This window comes from Ascaphus truei, chromosome 2 (assembly GCF_040206685.1).
Source record: "Ascaphus truei isolate aAscTru1 chromosome 2, aAscTru1.hap1, whole genome shotgun sequence".
Taxonomy (NCBI): Eukaryota; Metazoa; Chordata; class Amphibia; order Anura; family Ascaphidae; genus Ascaphus; species Ascaphus truei.
Window position 1 is genome coordinate 365,679,063 of NC_134484.1, and position 22,273 is coordinate 365,701,335.

At 41.1% G+C, this 22,273-nt stretch overlaps 1 protein-coding gene across 6 annotated transcripts in view; it reads right to left on the minus strand.

Annotated features, from left to right (window-relative positions):
- Positions 1–22,273, minus strand: part of NEK10 (NIMA related kinase 10) — a 380,936-nt gene that overhangs the window by 338,453 nt on the left and 20,210 nt on the right. For all 6 annotated transcript variants that reach the window (XM_075586980.1, XM_075586978.1, XM_075586979.1 and 3 more), the window contains 5 exons: positions 21,819–21,879; positions 16,973–17,094; positions 9,362–9,460; positions 7,657–7,741; positions 3,627–3,668 (listed from right to left, as the gene is read on the minus strand). In XM_075586980.1, coding sequence (XP_075443095.1) covers positions 3,627–3,668; positions 7,657–7,741; positions 9,362–9,460; positions 16,973–17,094; positions 21,819–21,879 — 409 coding nt within the window. The remainder of the gene's footprint in view (positions 1–3,626; positions 3,669–7,656; positions 7,742–9,361; positions 9,461–16,972; positions 17,095–21,818; positions 21,880–22,273) is intronic.

The following is a 22,273-nucleotide window of genomic DNA, read 5'->3' on the forward strand; positions in this document are numbered from 1 at the left end:
TCTTTATTTATATAGCGCCATTAGTGTACATAGCGCTTCACATTAGTACTACACGTGACAATCATATAAATAACAAATAATACAAATAACAGATCATGGGAATAAGTGCTTCAGACATAAATGTAACATTTCGTAAGAGGAGTCCCTGCTCCGGGAAGCTTACAATCTAATTGGTGGGGAGAAAATACAGAGATAGTAGGAGGGTATTCAGGTAAGTGCATCTGCAGGGGGCCAAGCTTTATGTATCGTGTATAGTATTAGCCACGGTGCTACTCATATGCTTCTTTAAGCAAGTGTGTCTTAAGGTGGGTCTTAAAGGTGGATAGAGAGGGTGCTAGTCGGGTATTGAGGGGAAGGGCATTCCAGAGGTGTGGGGCAGTCAGTGAGACGGGTTTAAGGAGGGAGAGGGCTTTCAGAGGAGCGAGTGGAGGAAAGCAGCAAATGTGTGAATTTAGCCAGGGTCTGGGGTTAGAAGGGCGAGGACGGCAGAGAGAAAGCGGGGCATGTAGATCAAGAGAGGAGGATAAGGCAGAGTTTTAGTTCCTGACCAGGTTGTCAGGGTCTGATCAGAACTGAGAGAGGAGAGGGAGGAGCGTAAAGTGGAATCAAAAGCTGGTTGGTTAATAGAGCGCAGGTTTCTACAAAAACGAGGGCTAGATGGAGATGGAGAGGGGGAGAAGCGAGAGAGAGAAAATGAGATGAGGTGATGGTCAGAGAGAGGAAAAGGAGAAGAGGAAAAGGAAAAGAGGAGAAATTAGTGAGAGAAATGTTTTTAGGGAAAACCAGGTCTAATGAGATTACTAACATCATTGTTTTTGCATATAATTAGCTTTGTGGATTGGTGTCAACCTCAGAGAACATAATGTCTGTTACTGATTTTGATAACATGATGTTATAATCATTTTTTGTACATCGACAACATATTCCGCAGCGCAGAATGATAGTGGTACAGAGATTTGATAATTACATACACAGAGTTCATACAAAAGCAAATCAGTCCAAACATGCACAAAGAGATACAAAAGGTAATAAGGGCCCTGCTTGTGAGAGCTTACAATCTAGAGGGAATAAGGAACTATGTTTAAAGACAAATGTAAAGTGGCTGCTCATTGTGGGATACAGTATACCTTAGGTTGGAGTGCAGTCCAGCCACACAGCTGATTGTATTAGGTTTTAGGTTGGGAAGTTAGGAGGTATCACATAGGGTGTAAATTGCTCCAGCCGCACAGCTGGTCCCAATGGGGTTGGAGGGAGTGGCAGGGGGGCTGGGTTTGAGGAGGAAATTGGATGTTAGAGGTGTGCCAGATAGACTTCCTTGAAAAGGTGAGGTTTCTGGGAGTTTTAAAATGCCTGAATGCTGGGGAGAGTCTGATGGTACATGGTAGGGAATAACAGAGAGAGGGGGCAACACGAGAGAAGTCTTGTAGGCAGGAAGAGAGAGCTGGTAATAAGGCAAGAAGAATGTAGGGGGCATTTGGGTATATATTTGGGGATAAGGGCTGAGATATATGGGGGGCAGGGTAATTGAGAGCTTTGTACGTCGGAAATAGTTATTTACATTTTATTCTAGAGGATATGGGAAGCCAGGGTAGGGATTTGTGTGGTGGACCAGCAGAAGTGGAGCGGTGAGTAAGGTAGATGAGTCTAGCAGCAGCAATCTGGATGGATTGGAGTTGGGATAGATGGACAATGGGAATGCCAACTAGGAGAATGTTGCAGTAGTAAAGGTGGGACAAGATGAGTGTGTGAATTAGGAATTTATTTGCATCATGAGTGAGAAAAGTACCTATATTGGCGATATTTCAGAGGTGGTGGCAGATGTCAGGACTTCATGAGGGACTGAATATGAGGAATTAAGGAAAGATCAGAGTTAAAGATGACTCCTAGACAGGGGGGTTGATGTGTTAATGAGATTGTGGTGTTGTTGACAATGAGGGAGAATTTGGGTGTAGGCGTGGCAGTGGAAAGGGCAAAAAGTATTACTTCTGTTTTGGACATGTTAAGATTCAGGTGATGGTAGGACATCCAGGAACAGATTGCAGAGAGACATATGGTTACACGGGACGGGACAGGAAAGAGAGAGAGATAGAAGGGAGAGGTGATATAAATTTAGTAGGTGTCATCAGAATACTGAAAGCCAAAAGATTGTACTAGTTATTATGAATTATGATGTTATGAGCCCTCACTTAATTGAGCTTTGTGAATATGAGCCTTAGTGTCGGCTCCAGGGCAAAAACTCAGAACTGTGAGCTTCATACATAGCCAAGCTACACTGATCTCTCAGTCCAAAAAATTGTGTGTGTGCCAAGCACATGCATTTTATTTGAAACGTCTTTGTCTTTTGTCACAGAAATTGCATTTGTGATGGTGATGTTTTTAATTAAAAATGAAAACACAATTTGAGTGACAAAACGCAAAGACGTTTGACTTAGAACGCGCATTCTCGGCCCACACCCCCTGTGTAGCTATTTTCACTTCTATATTTATACTAACTGTGAATTACTCGTGTTTGTGTGTGTCCCAGTCTGAGTCTGCACATCACCCTTATTGAAGAGTAGGTGAAAGTTTTATTATATTCACACCAGGGAATTTGTGCACCCACAGTTTATCTCTACAGTAAGGTAACTATGATACTGGCTTTGGCCAGCTTTTAATTGCACTACTCACAAAAGCATATGCTTTATTTAACCCCTTCAGGGCTTTCTCACATTTTTCACTAGTCCATGGGACAATAATTACATATATTCAGTGTAGGTACCTGCAAAATTTGGTTATGCCTTGACGTGGCTTGCAGGGTTATAACGCCATGGCCAAAAGGTTTAACAAAATAACCCTTATTCATGAGATCACTACTGTATTTTAGCCTAATTGGTAGGAGCGTAGGAATCGTTCTTTTTGCTTTTTTTATTTGTAAGGCCTAACTTTTTACCAGCAGCAAACTTCTATAGGGAGGAGCGCGGTTATATGTACAGTCTCTCGCATGTGTCGTGGGGCCTGCAAGCTCCTCTTCTGCATATACGCTGGCTACAACCTCCGTGCAGCCTGGAAGTGTGAGGTATGTGCAAGCGCTGGTCCATTAGTAACCTATAACCTAGTAACCTGTCACTTCCGTCATGGATTTTCATTACAACACAAGTAATTTTCCTATAAAAACTCTCTAGGTGCCAGCAAAGAAGTTTCACTTAAAAAATGAAATTAGTGTTGAAACAAATTATTATTCAGTAACCCCTATCTACCATTATCAGCTCTAGTCCATGCTCATGGTGAAAGTACAATGACACTGTGCAATTAAAGATCTTTCATCCTCATGTCCAATACATGTGCTGACCTAATTTGCAGTTATTGACATTAAGCAGCTGACAATTATTCAATTACCAAGAGTAAAAGTCGCTAGATACAGTGTACTAATATCATAGTTTTAGCCCTTTGTGACTGAATATGTAACCCTTTATGAGTGAAAGCATAACCTTTCATCCCACTGTGCAGAATCCACTAACCGAGATGTGACCACATCTGGTACATCATACAGTAGACCATATTTACTAAGCACTAAAACACACATTATGGACAAACTGGAAATGGGCCTATATGTTGTTTGGGATAAATCCACAAACACACTATTTTACCTGTGCAATAGTTTCAACACCGCCCATCTGATGTAGCACCCCCTAAAGTAGACAAAAAAAATACAATAAATAAATTAAAATTACGTTTATACGGTATTGACTGTCTGTAACCCTGATGACAGCACCACCTGTGACTGAAAGTTAGTATTGTATTTTCCCATTATAATATTTTATTTGTAATTCAATATACAGATTTAATTTATCATATTTTAAATTATTTTGTTTACAGTATTGTCTTTGGTATCACATTTCCAGCTTCATGAGTTTTTCATTTTGGATTTCTGTCCCCCTATCGACTCCATGACACAGATGTAATAAAAGCAATAGAAGAAACATCCCATGTAAATGTTTTTTCTAATTGAATTGATACTGTATGTATTCCTTTACTTTTAATTTAGTCATTTAATTACACTCAGTTTCACCCTTTAAAAAAAAAGAAACTTTTCTTTTCTATTATGTTTTTTATCCAAACCAATTACTTTCAGGGCACAACCCCCCTCTGCTCTCACTCCTTACCTAAATGCAATTGTGCAAAACTGACAACCTATCTTGATGTACTTACTACTCATTTATATGTAGGCGATACAATATTATGTCATTTGTGGTAAAAAAGTATAAACAAAACTGATAGGATGTATAATCCTCACCATGTCTCTTGCTCTTTGATAAATGTGCCTTACAATACATTTTGAGAGAGGAAAGGTGGTCAAATTGTAGAGGGGAGGTATATACCTCCTGCTTTGGCAAACTATACCTTCCCTTACTAAGGGTTAAAGATCCAGGGGAGGTTCTGAAAGCACAGCAAGGTGCAGATCACCTGACCTTAATTAACAGAGTTTAAGAAAGGCCAGGCTGGATCAGTTATCCTGTCTCCCTTATTCTAGCTAAGGCCGCACTTATAGTGCTGTCGATGGCGACGCGACCGATGACATTACCTGTCGTCGTCGTCACCCACGAAAGTTATAATCTAACTTTCAGAGACGTCGCTAGCGACAGGGTCATTGTTTGGTTTACAGGCAGTCACGTGGCGACAGTCTGTAAAAAATCTAATTTAACCCGCTTTCACATTTTTGGTCGCTCCGTCACCATCGCGCTTACTATAAGCACTGGCGACGGAGTCAGTTTTGTTTTGGAGCAACGTCGCGTCGCCGTTGCGGGCACTATAAGCGCAGCCTTAGAGAGCTGGATGCTACAGACAGGCACTGGCCTGCAACAGGTTTTGTTTATATCTGTGTTTTATTGTTTGGTACGTGGGGAAGCCACCCAAAGATAGCTAGAGAATTGCTGCCTGGTTAATGCTCAGATAGAGCAAGGATTTATTTTTGATTATTTTGTTTGTCTTGATTTTGTCTGCTGGAGTGACAAAGAAAATAAAGCACTTAAACCAGAGCTGCATAGTCCTGTGACTGTGCATTACCCTAAAAGACAGTGGGTTTTACAGATCCCAGACAAGAACCCTTCAGCAAAAAGGGTATTGTGTCACCATTTGTAAAGTTAATAGAAAATGGTATTGATGCCAATTAGTTTGTAAGAAGTGGCAACATCTTCAGGAAGGAAAAAAGTAATATTCTCCTTTATAGATTCTATAACATACAGTGGCAAGAAAATGTTTGTGAACCGCAAATAATTATGGAAATTCCATAGTTTTTCCATGATAACCTTCTTGAATCAAAACCAGTGTAGCCATATATCCTTTTGGCTACTAATCTGCCCTGCCTAACACATAAACCCTGGTACCAGTACAGGCAGTGTTAGGATTAATCCGGGATTTCCCCTGCAGTAAGCAGCTTCTTTGAGTGACAGGGGGCGGGCTAAGGCCTTTGTACTCCCCAATATGGGGCTCAGAACTTGGACGCTCCCTCTGGGTACAAAAGGGTCTGCACAGCCTAAATTTAGAGTTCTATGCTGAGTTCTAGGAAGTGTAGAGTCAGGGCTCTGCCCACCTTCCTTCCCCTCCCTTAGGGGAGTGAGACCTACAACCTCTTATGCCACTAGGGAATAAGGGAAGAGCTGAGGATAGACCTTTAGGGCCTCAAGCCCGGGGGGTTGATTCCAGGGACTTGAAAAGAAGTATATTGTTGTATACTGTATCCTGTTGTAAAGAAAATAAAGACTGTTCCTGTTTAATATACTCCTCCCTGAGAGTGCAGTTAATCCGGGTTAGTATCCGAGAGTTTTCCTGCAGGGACTGCACCCAGTTCTGCTGTGGTCTGCGGGGAAAGGAGGCACTACACCAGTAAGAAAGGATCACCCAGTAATGAAAACCTGTCCTGTTCATCCCCACTACCATCGGCGGACGCTTAGTATTCTGTGAGCCAGCAGGTGAGCAGCACAAAACACTGTGTAAAAGTGAAATCTCCCAGAGGGTGGGGAAAAACCTGTTACACCAGTCTTTTCTTAAATATCCAATAGGGTTTATGTTAACAAATTCGATGTCTTTTGAAACAAAATGATGCATGAATTAGACAAACAATGCATAATTAAGAGTCATGGTATGTGAAAAAGTAAGTGAAACCCTGGTTTTATCAGCTAAATTAAAGGGGATAATTAGAACCAGGTGTTTAAATACTTAGGTAGATCTTCAGGTGGGAATTTGGGAGGCTCCATCCTATATGAATATCAGAAACTGTTTGAGTTTGGTCTTCACCCAACAGGTATGTAGAAACATGTCATGCCATGATCTCAAAAACTCTCTGAGGAACTCAGAAAAGAAATTATTGATGCTAATCAGTCTAGAAATGGTTATAAACCCATTTCTACGTATTTGGGGCTCCACTAATCCACTGTTAGACAAATGGAGAAAGTTAAAGACCACAGTTTCTCTACCCAGGAGTGTTCATGGAGTGGCCTTCCAAAATCATCCAAGCATTTGCAGGCCATTCTCGCCTTGGCTAATGTGAGTGTTCATGACTCAACTATCAGAAAAAGACTAAACAAGAATGGTGTTCATGGAAGAATAGCCAGGAGAAATCCAATGCTCACTAAAAAGAACATTGCTGACCTTGGAAGTTCGCCAAAGAGCACATAGATGATCCACAAGACTTCTGGAAAAATGTTCACTGGACAGATGAGTCAAAGGTAGAACTTTTTGTTATTAACGAGAAACGTTATGTTTGGCAAAAACTGAACACTGCTTTTGAACAGAAGAACCTCGTCCCAACCGTCAAGCATGGTGGTGGGAATTGGATGGTTTGGGGCTGCTTTGGTGCCTCAGCACCTGGACTGCTTGCCATCATTGACACAACCATGAATTCTGCATTGTATCAGATGATTCTAGAGGGGAATGTCAGGCTATCCGTCTGTGAGCTGAAGCGAAAGTGGGTCATGCAGCAAGACAATGATCCTAAACACACAAGCAGATCTACAAAAGAATGTCTGCAGAAGAAGAAATTCCACGTTTTAGCATAACCTAGTCAAAGTCTGGACCTAAACCCCATCAAAATGTTGTGGCAGGACCTGAAGTGAGCTGTCCATGCAAGGAAGCCTTCAAATGTCACTGAGTTTAAGCAGTTCTGTAAGGAGGAATAGTCCAAACTTCCTCAAAACCGATGTGAGAGACTGAGCAGCAGCTATAGGAAATGCTTAGTTGAAGTTATTGCTGCTCAAGGGGGTGACACCAGGTACTGATTCTGAAGGTGTACATACTTTTAAACATATGTATATTGAATGTTTAATAATTTGTGGGTAAATAAATATTGAAAAAGTATCATGTTTTTGTGTCATTTGTTTGACCAGGTTATCTTTATCTATTATTAGATTAAGATCTCATAATATTTTAGGGTTGAAATATGTGAAATATGTAAAAATCTAAGTGGTTCACAAACTTTTTCTCGCCACTGTACAGTAGATGCAGAGGTTGGTGTGTAGTTGTTTCTCTGTGGGACAAATCTTACAATTATTTTCTAAAGAAAATATTTGAAAATTAATTTGCTCAACTGCAATCAACCACTTAAAAAAAAAAAAAACTACAAGAGCAAAGCAGAGGAATACACAATATTGATGGAAAATAACAAATGTTTAATGAACACACCTGATAAAATGGGTCCCGCATTATTAACCTCAGACAGATTAGCACTCGCAGGAAATGAATGGATGGTGCTCTGTCAACCCATTCTCTAAAAAAGAAATAGATCATTTTAAACACATACTCATATATCATAGTTTCTTCACATCAAGTAATTTTACAGACAAATTTAGACTTTCTCTTACTGCTTTCCCCCCCACCCCTCTCTCTCCCCCCACCCATCCCATTAATGTTACATCCCCACTTAGGTATTTTTTGGTTACATTTAAGAAAATGACAGTGCTTAGTTAAATATGCATACTGTAGTACCTTTATTTAAGCTTACTAAAATGTCAAATGTAGTGAACTGTTCATATTTGACACACAGGCTGTGTACCTTTATTGAGCAAATAAACTGTTCCATTAATAATTGTCCATCACTTTTTGTAAGTTGTGAAAATGTGTAATTTCTAGCATACTTTGAATGTTCGGGACTAAGTTTGTTCTATGAGATCTGTATTTACTCATTGTTAAGTAACATTTTGCTACAATATGGCCAGATATCAAATTGATTTCTGGTGTAACATGAAGTGTGTGGGATCTAAGTGTGGGACATACTGTTCATGTCTGCAGTTATTAATGGTTGATCTGGGAATACAGCCAACATGGATAATAAAATAATGCAGATTAAAACTGAAATCAAAGACCATTACGCACATAGCATTGACAAAAATGTTTAGAATTTAAACACTTCATTTTTAAATTCCTGTGAATGAACACATTTTATCTTCTCAGACTCAGAAATCAATACATTCTCAAGGTTGACTTACTAATTACCCAGTAATTGTATTCAAAACAACAAAGAAGATGTGAAATACATGACAAATTTTTCAAGTTTTGCACTACAATATTTCAAAATTGTATGTTGTTTTCCCTATACAGTAGCTCTTGAACACCACCTAAAACAACTTAATATATAATTAGATTATATACAGAAGATCCCTTTTGATGCATTTAAGAGCTGCCTTTGAAATTAAACTTTAACATTTATCGTAACTATAATAAAAATGAAAGCAAGAAACAAATTAAAGTAATTCAAATATAAATAAAAATTCTCAATTAGAATGGACTCGTGCTCTGTCAATACTGAGGGACCATCTCAGTCAGCTGGACCCTAATGTAACGTGCCTGTGTTATATACACTCATGTGGACATAAGGTGCATAACCCTTCTGAAACTGGGCTGTATAATCTCCAGCGTGAGCCAGTGAACAAAAGTTGAAAAATCTGTAAAACGTTGAGTTTGTGTAAGAAATAGATTGGAATATATTATACCTACAAGAGAGTAAATATTAGTGGTACATGGTCAGTGCCAAACAGTGATTGCGTTGCTTAGACTTCAGGTGGTTAATACCCACTATTAGTCTTAAAATATGAAGAGTAGCAAGCATTAGAGGTCACTTCTTTCTGCTCGAGACTTTGAGCTGGTCGCACTCTCAGCATCACACTGTGTGATATCAGAATAACCCAATGTGCGTGTTGTCTAATCAGGAAACCCACAAAGAAGTCCTGATTGGACTTCATTTTCATCATGGAATTGCATTTTTAGTATATGGAAATGTGTTTCCCGCCTCGTAATATATTGCTTTGCTAAATGCATATATGGTTGAAAACTCATAGAGGGTTCAGAAACTGAAATTAAAAATATCTTAACTTCTCTATTAAATTTTTACCTGCAGGACAGCCTATTCTTTACCAGTGCAGTGAAGATGTCAAGAAATAAGTTGTGTTGAGGGTGCTGGCTGAAATTCCTTTCATTCTTGTAATTTATACTAAAAGCAGAGACAAAATCAGAAAAAGTCAAAGCAAATGGTAAACACTAAACTGTCCATTTATCTTTTATTCTGAATTTCTATATTACTACAGATATAGCCAGACATGCTGTTATCAGCACTGGAGCCGTCACTGGCCCTGGTGGAAGATTATAGCTGTGGGGGGTCCAATCCTGAAGCATTGACCCCCTACATAGGGTGACCAGATGTCCGATTTAGTTGGGACTGTTCCTGTTTTTAAGCTACTAGCCCGGTGTTCCGACAATGTAACTAATGTCCCGGTTTTTAGCAGAGAGGAGAAGAGTCTGCAACGCAAAGTCTCCCCTAGCCCTTAGGTGGCTCTGCACTGCTCACGCATCTCCTCTCCATGGCTGCAGTGTGCTGTGTTAATGATAAGGTAAGGGAGTGTGTGTAAGTAAGGGAGTGTGTATAAGTGTCTGTGTGTGTGTGTAAGTGTGTGTGGGGGGGGGGAGTAAGTATTTTGTGTGGGGGGGAGAAGTGACAGGAGAAGAAAGAGAGGGAGAGAGAGAAAGGAAACAAGGGAGAAGGGAGGGATGTGAGGGAGAAGGGAGAGAGAAGAGACAGGGGTGAGAGAGAGAAGAGAGACAGGAGAGAGAGAAGAGATATATGATAGAGAGAAGAGAGACGGGAGAGATAATAGAGACAGAAGAAAAGACAGGGGAGGGAGAAGAAAGAGAAGAGACCGGGATAGAGAAAAGAGATGGAGGGGATAGAGAGAAGAGATGGAGGGGATAGGGGAGGGAGAAGAAAGGGGCAGAGGGAGGAGGGAGGGGAGAGAAAAGACAGGGAAGAAGAGAGCGGAGAGAGAGAATAGATGGGAGGAAGAAGAGACAGGGGAGAGAGAGAAGAGACTGGGAGAGGAGAGAAGGGGGAGAAGAGAAACAGAAGAAGAGACAGGGGAGAGAGAGAAAAGAGACAGGGAGAGAGAACAAACAGGGGAGAGGAGAAATGGGAGAGAGAAGAGACAGGGGAGAGGGAGAAGAAAGAGGAGGGGATAGGAGAGAGAAGGGGAGAGAGAGGAGAAAAGAGCAGAGGGGAGAGAAAAAAGAGAGACAGAAGAGAGACGGAAGAGGACAGGGGAGAGTGAAGAGAGGGGAGAGAGAGAAGAGGAGAGGGGAGACAGTAGAGACAGAGGAGAGAGAAGAGAGGGTGAAGAGATTGGGGGGAGAGAAGAGGAAGGGGAGAGAGAAGAGGAATGAGAAGAGGGAGATAAATCATTAATACAGCATACCAGTAATTGGAGACGCTATTAGACAAATACCATTATAATATTTATTTTTATGTGATGTAATTTGTTTTAGAAATCATGTGTCCCAGTTTTTATGTTCGGAAATTTGGTCACCCTACCTCTGCAGCAAAATTGCAGCAGCACTATCTACGGAGTTGCGGCTTTAAGCTTTTTCAGCCGTGGCTCCTGAGACAGTAAGTCTTACCGCTGTAGTCACACTGCGGGGGATCCATGCTTCTGGATCGAACCCCACACAGCAATAATCCTCCAGCACCAGGGCAGTCACAGTCATGGTCCTACAGCTTGTCCAGTGCCGAAAACAGTAAGACTGGCTATATCTGTATGCTATTCAATAAACTGTGAGATTACATTTTGCATGAAAATGCTTGCCCAGAGATCTAGCCTCAACTAAGCAAGCATGAGAATTTGAAAGAGAAAGTGATTCTATTGCAGTAAGATCCCTTTCCCTTATGTACACTGGCGACACACTTTATTCGAGCTCGGCTAGTCCCACGAATTCGGGTATACCCGGGTGTATTGAGGTTTGTGACTGTTTTCTGCCCGAGTACATTGAGGTATTTTCCAGCCAGGAATTGAAGCATTTTATTCCCGCTGGCTGCAATACTGCACAGTATATATATATATACTGCATTACAATTCATGAATTTATGCCATCTGGTAGACACGCGAAGCATTGCAGCCTATTAAATCCTAATCATTATCATTTAACAGATCAGCCGCCCGTCAGCCAGGCATGAACCCAGGCTGGGAAGGCAAACACAACGGGGCTTGTCAGAGGTGAGGAGCGGCGCATTCCAGGTATCTTCCAGGTACATACTGGGTATTTGCTCGAATAAAGTGTGTCGGTGCAGTACCACAAAAATGCTTAACCCATGGTAAGAATCAGTAGTTCGATATTATATATATATATATATATATATATATATATATATATATATATATATATATATATATATATATATAATCAAAAAATAAATAGATAATACCGTTCTGTGGCTAACGAAATGCTTTTATTTGTGCGAGCTTTCGAGATACACTGATCTCTTCTTCCGGCGATGTTACAATGAATGAAGCAAGTAAAAGGAATACTTAAAAACAGTGTCTCTTGGAACTGTTACTGTAATTGTAATTGTAAACTGTTTTTAAGTATTCCCTTTGCTTGCTTCATTCATTGTGACATCGCCGGAAGAAGAGATCAGTGTATCTCGAAAGCTCGCACAAATAAAAGCATTTCGTTAGCCACAGAACGGTATCATCTATTTATTTTTTGATTATTGAAGCTCGGCAAACACGGTACTGATACCTCTACATGTGTATATATATTGCACTTCTGGTTAAAACCCAGAAATTAAGCATCATTTCCTATTGAGTTCCATCTCTTGCATCAGCCCATTCACAGGTAGGAGATGAAGACAACACACATTTTTTGTCATTGTTAACAATGAGTAAGTATCTAGCTCATGCCTCCTATCCTATCACCTCCCCTGTCTGAGAGCTGCTCTCACTCACTAAATGTGAGTTAAAAAAAAAGGAAAAGCTGATTTGGCAAGAATTCAAAACTTGGCAAGATGCCAGAAATGTCAGGACTAATACTGGTAGAATAAAGCAGCAGAGAAATCAGTCAATCAGCTTATAGGCTGCGGCCAGGCTGGGAACATGCGCCCTGCTCAGCCAGGCGATTCAAGGTCGGCACTCGGCTGACGGCGCAGCCACGACGTCACGGAGCTAGTTTGCCCTCATTGGGCGAACACACTTGCGAGCAGCAAAATCAAATTTGCTTGCTCTAAGTGCCAAGCGGGCGCAGGCGCTTGCTCGCGCTGACCACACACATTGCCGCAATGTGTTTCATCACGGCCAGCGTTAGCGCGCCCGCTCAGCGCCACCCTGGCCAAGGCCTGAGAAGTGAAGGGATTATTTGAGTGTAAACCTATAATATTCCATGAAACACCTTCCAGTGCTGGAAAACTCCTTACGGCCATTTGAAATGAATGGGCCATAAAAAGTCTTCCAGTGCAAGACATACCACTACTTTAATATGACCCATTGTGTGCACTTCTATTCCAATAACTTATATTATAGGTGACATGTGAAAGAGCGACGCAACCTGGCGATCACATGGCACACAGGGTAAGAGTGTTTCATTGTATTTGGCAACCCTCAATAAAAATGAATTTGCTGTCCAATTGTACTTAGTTGTTGAAGTTTCACTATGTTTTACTTGTACAACAAGGCTCATGTTTACTTGAATGAATTGGAAGATGTCTTCCAGCTCTGAAGAAGACTGCTTAGTAAATATAGCCCAAAATCTGTTGGATACACTACAATAAACTGTCTGGTCACTTTCTGACAGCTAAATATTATAAAGTGCTGCTAAAATAAATGCAATTTCAAAAATATATAGGGGTCTATTCTAGTAGGTTTGATGAGTTTGCTGCTACATCGCACATCTCTTGCTAGCGATCACAGTATTTCATAAAATGTTTCATACTAGTGTGCGTGAGCAGGGGGTCTCCGAAGCAGAACCGCTTTGATTTCAAGTCCGGGGACCCCCTGCTTCCCATGATACAGCCCCCAATATGGGGTGCAGGTATCTCCTATGCGTTTAAATGTCCCGGTCACGTGACACGGGGCATTTAAACATTGCATGGGGATACCGGCACCCCATAACGGGCAGTGGTGGGATTCAGCCGGCCGTGTGAACCTGTTCCTGGAATTTCACAAGTTCGCCAAACCGGTGCATTAGCCGATCGTAGAATCACTTGTTTCAGAGCAGGACTGCAGGGCAGGTGCACCATCTAGCAGTCTGACCCAGAACTTCCGGTGTCTGCATCTAGTGAACGCTCCTCACCTCATGCTGCTCTCTTCTGCTCTGACTCAAGGGATTCTTCTGCCGCTGCATACCATCTCCCCCCGCCTGTGTCCACCCAGGTAGGCATGGGGGAGTGGGAGATCTGAGGGGGACTAGGGGAGATGGGAGGAGGGGAAGATCTGGGGGAGATGTGAGGCAAAGATCTTGGGGAGATGTGAGGGGGAGATCTGGTGGAGATGTGAGGGGGTGATCTGGGGGGGATATGAGGGGGAGATATGGGGGAGATGTGAGGGAGAGAACTGAGGTGGATGTGAGGGGGAGATCTGGGGGAGATGTGAGGGGGAGACCTGAGGGGTGATCTGGGGGAGATGTGAGGATAATGTGGGGGATTGGGGAGGATGATGAGGGGGACTGGGGGAGATCGGATGACGACAAGGGGGATAACGGGGCCTGTATCTCAGGAAGCAGGGAGTCCCCGGACCTGAAATCAATGTGGATCTGCTCCGAAGACCCCCTGCTCACGCACGCTAGTATTAAAATTAAAATAAAAACAGCTTCATTACCTTAGCGGCTAGCCGCTAAGGCAATGAAGGGGTTAAACTTGAATAGCCTGTTTATTGGGGACATACGGGGTGGATGAAGGGGGTAGTTGCCCCAGGGTGGGTGGTTAGGCCACCTCGGTGTGTAGCGAGGGAGGGGGGAGAACCCCTTTATTACTTTAGCAGTTACTAACCGCTAAGGTGATTAAGGCGTTAGGGGCCATTAGATTGTATTTTTTATTGTTGTGTGCCTGCCAACGGAGGACATGGACATGGAGATCAGTGATGAGGATGACCTTCATCCTGGCAGGGGTAAGTAGAAGTTTTATTTACTTTATGCTGGCTGGCTAATGTTTTATTTTGAATGGGTAAATGCACTATTATCCAGATCTGGATAATAGTAATTTTGCCCATTATTGTACTGTAATGTTATGGTTTTGGGGGGTATAGGGGGTGCCCATTCCTTGACATTTGGGTTATCTTTGCTCCCATTGAGGGCATAGGTAACCACACTGGCAATGAATGGGTGTAATGGGTAGTATTGTGTTTGTATTATTTTGTTTTCATGTTTATTGTGGGTAGTGGTGGTGGGTGAAGGTGGCATTTGGCCCGCAGGGTGTTTATACCTACCGGGTGGGTAGCGGGAGGGGTTTACCCCTTCATTACCCTAGCGGTATTAACCGAGAATATATATTTGGTATTAACCGCTAAGGAAATTAAGGGGTTAACGCCTCACGCAACCCCCTTGCAAGGCCTAAACATCCACTATGGGCCAAATACCACCTTCACCCACCCCCGCTACCCACAATAAACATGGCACTGGTAGTTAACCCCTTCATTGCCTTGGCGGATAGCCACTAAGGTAATGAAGCTGCCTGTAAATGTATTTTTAGTGCATCGGATTGATGAAGGGGGTCTCCGGTGTTGGTATTAATGTGTACCAGCTCCTGAGACCCCGAACATCAATCCGATGCAGGAAAAATGCTTTTTTTTTTTTCTAAGTCCCTCTCTCATATTCCTTCTCGACAGCTTCTGCTGGCAAGAAGAATCATTGATAAAATCGCAATTCCAGAGCCCAGATGAGATTATTGAGGCTACTAGAATAGCACAATTTCATTTAAAAAATGCAAGTTTGAGCTTCTTGCTTGCTCCCGTACGATGTGTTTAGCCAGGAGCCAACAATCGTGAGAAAATACATTCCCTGCACGATTTAACCAACTCATTGAGGCTTTCTGACTAGCTACCTAGCGAAATTTTGCGATTGCTGCGCAAAATTCTTGATGATTTGGTTATTGACGCAACTAGAATAGACCCCATCGAGTTTAAATCTTCCGGAGTAAAGGAAAGAAAGCTACACAGTATATTGAAGGGAGACCTTTATTTTTTTTATAGGCTAAAACTCTGATAATCCCTTCAGATCTGAAAGATAATTGGCTGATTTATGTGCATTATTCTTTCAGTAATGCCTCAATGTTTGGCACCATGCCAAGTTTTGAATTTGAGCAAAACAACCTTGTGCGTTTTAGCGCTCCTTATATACAATGAGTTCAGCAGCTATCAGACAAGGAAGGTGAGGAGGCAGCAGCAACCAGAGACAGACTCACTGCCTGTGTGTGAGAGCTCTGCAGGTGACAGAGACTGAGGAGGGAGGAGTGTGACTGTGTATGGAGGGGGTTGTGGGGTGTAAGTGTCCGTGGGGGGAGGTGGAACTATGGTATGTGTGTGGAAAGGTAGGCTTTACTATATGTTTGTGAGAAAGAGGTGTGTGTGTGTGTGTGTGTGTGTGTGTGTGTGTGTGTGTGGCGTGGGGGGCTGTAGTATGTGTGCATGTATGTAATGAGGGGGTGTAGTGTGTGTGGGAGGGGGGCTGTAGTGTGTACGTGTGTTGAGAGGTGTATTCTGTGCGCATGTCTGTAACAACGCGATGTAGTGTGTGTGTGTGTGTGTGTGTGTGTGTGTGTGTGTGTGTGTGTGTGTGTGTGTGTGTGTGTGTGTGTGTGTGTATGGAGAGGGGGCTGGTAGTGTGTGTAAATAGGAGGGCTGCAGTGTGTGGATGTGTGCATGGAGGGGGGAGAGGGGAGCTGTAGGGCATGTATGTGTTTTGTGTGGAGAGTTGAGCTGTAGTGTGTGTTTTTGTGCATAGGGGCGACTGTAGTGGAGATAGGAAGGGCTTAGGGTTGCCAGGTGGCTTCTCCAAAAATACTGGACACAATGTGGAAAGGTGCGACGTGCTCCAGACACACATAGACACCCCTCTCCGCTCCATGCTGTTTCCTCCTCTCCTTGGCCCCACCCCCAGGATCCTGACACCTCCTCCTGATTGGCTGCATTACCCAGCACAATCAGGATGGAGGAAGCTGCCCTGCCCCCTAGCAAAAGCCCTGCACGGGGGAATCCTGCTGCCCCCAAAGCCTGTCAGGTCACTATGTCCAGAGAGGTAAAATGAGGCACGTACATGTCCAGCATTAACTCTAATTTTGACTGGACAGAGTGTCCACATACGGGACAGTCCAGTTCAATACTGGACACCTGGCAACCCTAGCCCGTGGGCTGTACAGTGTGCAAAGTCGATGTGTGTTTTTACAATTTTATTAACAATATGTACAGTAAAGTTCAAAAAAAAATGTACAGTGGAAGGGTTCAAGAAAAAAAGCAAAAGTTCAAGAAAATGGAGACTACAGTATACAAAAGTGTCTTATTTATGAAAAATAAAAAATAAACACACAACCTTTAAAAACAGCCTAAAAAAAACCCCCTAGAAACAACCATTACTGGCAATAATGCCCTCCTCCGTGGGATTATTACTTAAGCACTGCTTAGTAAATATAGGCTTGTTTCTTTTCCCATACACACAGAATCTATGAAGTTGAAACTTTCATTCATCGTTATGTTACCTGAATTTTTCAAGTTCTACAGCTTCAGTTGATTCTTGCCATTGACTTCGACTTTTGCATCCATTCGTCTTACCACACTTTTGCTGAGGTTTTGATGTACTGCCAGCTTTTAAAGCAGGAAGCTTCAAATAAAAAATGGTATATTTATAGAAATATGTCGCATGCTGGATTTTAATATTTACTTTATTTCCTATTTAACTGGAATATTTTCTTTCTTCTTGTAAACAATTATTTTGTTGTGTATGTCTGTGCCTATCTTTTATTGTCCCATATATAGCAATTCTACGGGTATTCCAATAACCAATGTTTTCAGATCAATGTCTGGTTAACCAGGCTGACTCTTCGACATGCCCATCCAAAACAAGTAATAACCCATATTAAAATACAGTCTGGGTTACATGGCAATGGGGCAGCAAATATGACATTATAAGTAATGTTACAATATTCAATTAAGGTTCTACTGAAGAAGGAATTTCAGAATAATTAGAATTGTATATAAAGTTAAAGATAATATAAGATGTAATACATCACAGATTATTAAATTATAATTATTATTATTAAAAGCAGGAGCACAAATTTGAGTGTCATACTTGTCTTTGCTATTAGATATTCCCAGTTCAGATTATTGCCTACTTGGTGTGTTACTATGCTTTCCTGATAACGAGGCTTTAATATTGGATGAAAACATATTCATTAAATAATGAACAACACAGGCTGAGCTAACCCTACCTGCTCCCATAAATGTAGAGTTTAAAGGGGGAGATTAACTAACCTCTAGTACAAGTTAATGCACTGCGATCTTGTGTTAACTGCCACTAACTGTAGTTAACACAGGATCGCAGTGCATGATCCCTACCACAGGATAGTGAATTTTCCCCCTGAAAGTGCAGATATAGAGTTTAAAAAGTTCCCAATCCTATGCAGTTCATCAAAAAACAATTTTTTGTAAAGAATGTATCAATTGGAATGGCTTCCATACGCACATTGAACTGTGCTAAAAGCAAATATTTGGCTGATTTTGGTTCTTTGGAAATTAATTACAAAGTGCATTTCTTATAAATGTGACAATGTTTGTCAATCAAGTGTTTCCTCTACTTATCGCACCCTGCTCTTATCAGAGAAATAATAAATATAAGATTGTTTTCCCCAGAGCGTTTCCCTGCTGCATTTAACAATAGGGTGAACAAGCAATTTTCCAGACCTGTGGAAACACTTGCAAACACAATCATAAGTATTGTATCTTTCTTTTCTTTTACCCACCATAACATAATTATGTCTGGTCTTCTGGAAAGAGATGCACTGACACATTATACCTCCTCAGCGTGCGATCCGGTTAAACTGGTGTTGTTCTGATGCTGCAAAATCAATTCCCTCCTGTGGCACAAAATTACTTCCCATGTGTCAGACCTCAGTTTGAGATGAGGCTTCCTGCATCTGAGTCCTTGCAGCGGCACCGGATGTATATATGAAGACAGGTGCCTCTATCCCCAGATGTAAAGGAACAGAAAGGCTTCCTGGTTGCTTCGCACAAAACGTGCCCGCGTCACTGCGTTGCTGCGCTGCTACGTGATGACGTCCAACACGTTTCATCACTCTAGGTGACTACTCTGGTCATTTAATTAAATTTACACATATTTATTTTCAACCATACGGAACTGGCGCTTCTTTTTCTCCTGTTTTCTGTTTACATTTGGTCAGACTTGACCACACAGAAGCTTCGCTTATTCCGTACAGACTGACCCTATGCTATAATCAATTGATGCTCACATTATTCACTTGCTACACTTATTTAATCCTATTTTCACACTACACATATACAGAATTAATTTGCACATTTTAACACTACCATTCACTCACTAGCGCTACTAATTGTTTCTGTGTTTATATATATATATATATGTGTGTGTCCTGCTCGTATGTGCACAACCACTCTTATACTGGTCATACCGGGATTTATGTTCAGCCATACTTAGACTGAGCTCCAATCCAGACCATACAAGTGCACACTAATATATAGAGAGTACATACTATTCATTTGACCATCTACTGTGTAGCCCCATTATATACAGGCCAGCCACTCTATTGTGGAAGGGGGCCACTTCATCCGTAATAGTGGTACCTGTTTACACACTTAGGGGCCACCCCAGACTGACCTCAGGTTAGAAGTAGGTATCATACCTAGTTGTTATTGCCCTAGCCACTGTATCTATCCCTACCCTCTACTTAGCAGGGGTAGGATTTTGGCTATCTATATTGCTGCATCCGACCAGTTTTTACTATTCGCTGTCATATTGGCTCACACAGAGTCAATACATCTGACTCTTTAGCGTTCTATTTTATTTGAGTTAATACTCCCAATAAAGTGTTTTAAGATTTACATTCCTCACCCAGCATACATCATCTCCACATGTACATGTGGCTTTCAGTGACTGAGTGCTCTCCTTGGGGTTCTGTCTCTTGTTGTTGTGAATCTTTAGACATGCAAACAATAATTCAAACCAAAATTTGCTAGATTAGGCATTTAATTAACATAAATGTTTAAACTGTAATAATGCCCTGAAATCTACTGTAGAAACACCTCTATGCATTCTAACACAAAATATTTCATTTAACAGTACATTACGTGTACAAGTCTACACACTGACAGGCCATTAGTAGTGGAATCACTTGCACTCATTCATTGGAGATTATTCATAAAGTATAATAGTGCTGATTTGACCCTATTGCACTTTAATAAACAACTGCCAATGAGTGCATGTGTGCTTAATGGTGAATGAATGGACCTACAAACAATTTAGTTATCTATTTCAACACAAAGTTAAAAATGTGTTTATGTCTGCATGTGTATCGCTTTGTGTGTTTAGTTTGATCAGACTGAGCTTTGCCAGGCTTTTCCATAGCTCTAGCACTAAATATGAGCATATAACTATAGAATAATGCTAAATATACATACTTTCTATGATCTTAATATTTTTGAAAGCCTACCTCAATTGGCCATTTGTAAATCTTGCTCATGTTTGTAAATCTATAAGTTCATATAAACATCAGATTTCAAAATTGAAGACTAGCTACATGCATTCAGTTGTATGTTTAAAACAAATATATAAATATCACACACGTCAGTCTGGAGCCTTTGTACATAGCTCATTCAAGTAAACAAATGTTCTGACTTGAAACTTCAGAGTTTGCAATTTCCTAGGCCTATAAGGCTGCGCTTATAGTGAGCACTGCATTGCTTGCTAGCGACCGAGTGACTTCACATGCCGCCGTCGCTATAGCGAAAGTTGCACTTGAGTAGTGCGATTTTGCTGCTGGCAAAAGGCAGTGACGTCAGCAAAGGGGAAGACACAAAAGGCAAGATGGAGATGAGATTGGCTTGCCGCCAGTCACATGATGCGGGCGTCGCTTTGTTTCACAAAATCCTTTGTCTTCTGAGCTTTTGGTCTCTCCACGTCGCTACGCAGCACCGTCATGGTCGCGCCCACTATGGGCAATCGCGACGGACTTCAGACACTTGCTATGGTGCTGCATGCCGTCGCCATAACTATAAGTGCGGCCTAATGTTTGTAAGCTACAAAACAAGGCATTGGGCATCTAATTTATTTTCTTAATGTGACTATAAATCGTTAATCCTCAAAATATGTTTTCCTTTCCCTTGTAAATGACCCATCGTCCTCCCAGCTACAGAGATCCCCCAGTTACTAGTAAAATAGACTTTACATTTTCTGTGAACAAACCTACAAATATAGCAATGTGGGCACCATTAGCAAATTGCAAATTCATTACAACTTGGGCCACCAGCGAGAAAGCCTGACCCCATAACCATATTGTGTCCACTGGACAAGTACTCTGGGACGGTGCTTGTACCGTATCTCAGGAACCAGATCAGCTCTGTAGACTGCTGCTTTGAATGGTAAAATTCGATTCTTCTGTTGCTTTAGTGTAATGGTGAAGTCAATGAAAATGTCAAAATAATTAGTTTTATTTTTACAGGATAATAACATGTTCGGGCCTACAGTAAACTTCTAATTTCTTTCACAGAATGACACTCAATTGGATATATTAAATAGAGCCTTTATTGCAATGTTTTGCATTAATGCTGACCCGTCATATAACAGTACTGTTATTAAAAAAAAAAAAACGCTCGATTAGATAGCACACGTGTTATTTAACGCGCAATTTTGTACATGTACGTAACTCATTAACTGAGGTAATAATGTCTGCTATATCTGCTATATCTGTACACCTGATTGTGTAGCAACATAAGTTGAATACATTGCATTTACCAAAGTATTATTAGCACAAAAATGCATAAACTTATTCTGAGGTAGACAATAAAACATTTACTTAGTGACTTTTAGGCCAAAATTTAACAAAGGGTGCTAAGGATTAGGATGCCTTTACTCCTATTCATGTGCTGAGGTGTGCTTACATTTAGCCCACTTCTATGCATCTGAGCCTTAATGATGCAGGTACTGTAAAACCAAACCTAATTAAGTGCTTTCTTGCAATTTGCTCCTTTTTGGTCATAGTAACCAACGCTTGAATGCAATCTCACTCTCATGTATTGTATTAGTGGAATGGGCACATTTCCCCAAAGTTGTATACAGTACATAAATATTTTTTTGCCATAATTGTGCCAACATGTTGTCCCTAAATGTGTGCAATTTTATATATGTGCAAAAATATTTAGATAATGATTGCAGTTTGATTTTGTCTCAGTTTATTTGCTAAACCTTGCTCTTGTTCAGCAGCTAGTTACTCCAAAAATAACAAAAAGAATGCATAATTTAGGTTCATTATGTCCACTGGTCTTAGATATATTCATCCACTCAGAATGTTTTACCTGTTGTTTGCTTGCTTGAACATTTAAAAGGGACCAGAGTCTTTTAATATCAGAGCAAATCCTAAAAAAAATAATTAACAAATGTAGAATTCAGTAACAAACACAATATATAGTCTCAAACAGAGACACTGTATTGAACTTTAAGATGCTGTTTATGGTTTCATCTGCTAAACATTAAACAATAACAGTTTTAACAAGCAGAAGATGACTCATTGGGACCTAAACATACTGTAGAGTACAGCAGTTCAGGTGAGATGAATAGTGAAATAAGAATATTAGGTATTATTTTATGAATCAAGGAATGCTTCTACTTCTTAATTAGTTTTCTGTAGGGTACTGTCCATTCCTATTTTTCAGCTACAGATGCAGCGGCAGTTATTCGAACATATCACGGAGCCATTTTCGTGTGCGCTGCTGTACTCTAAGTGGCCAATCACGCGGTTGCTTTGTTTGAA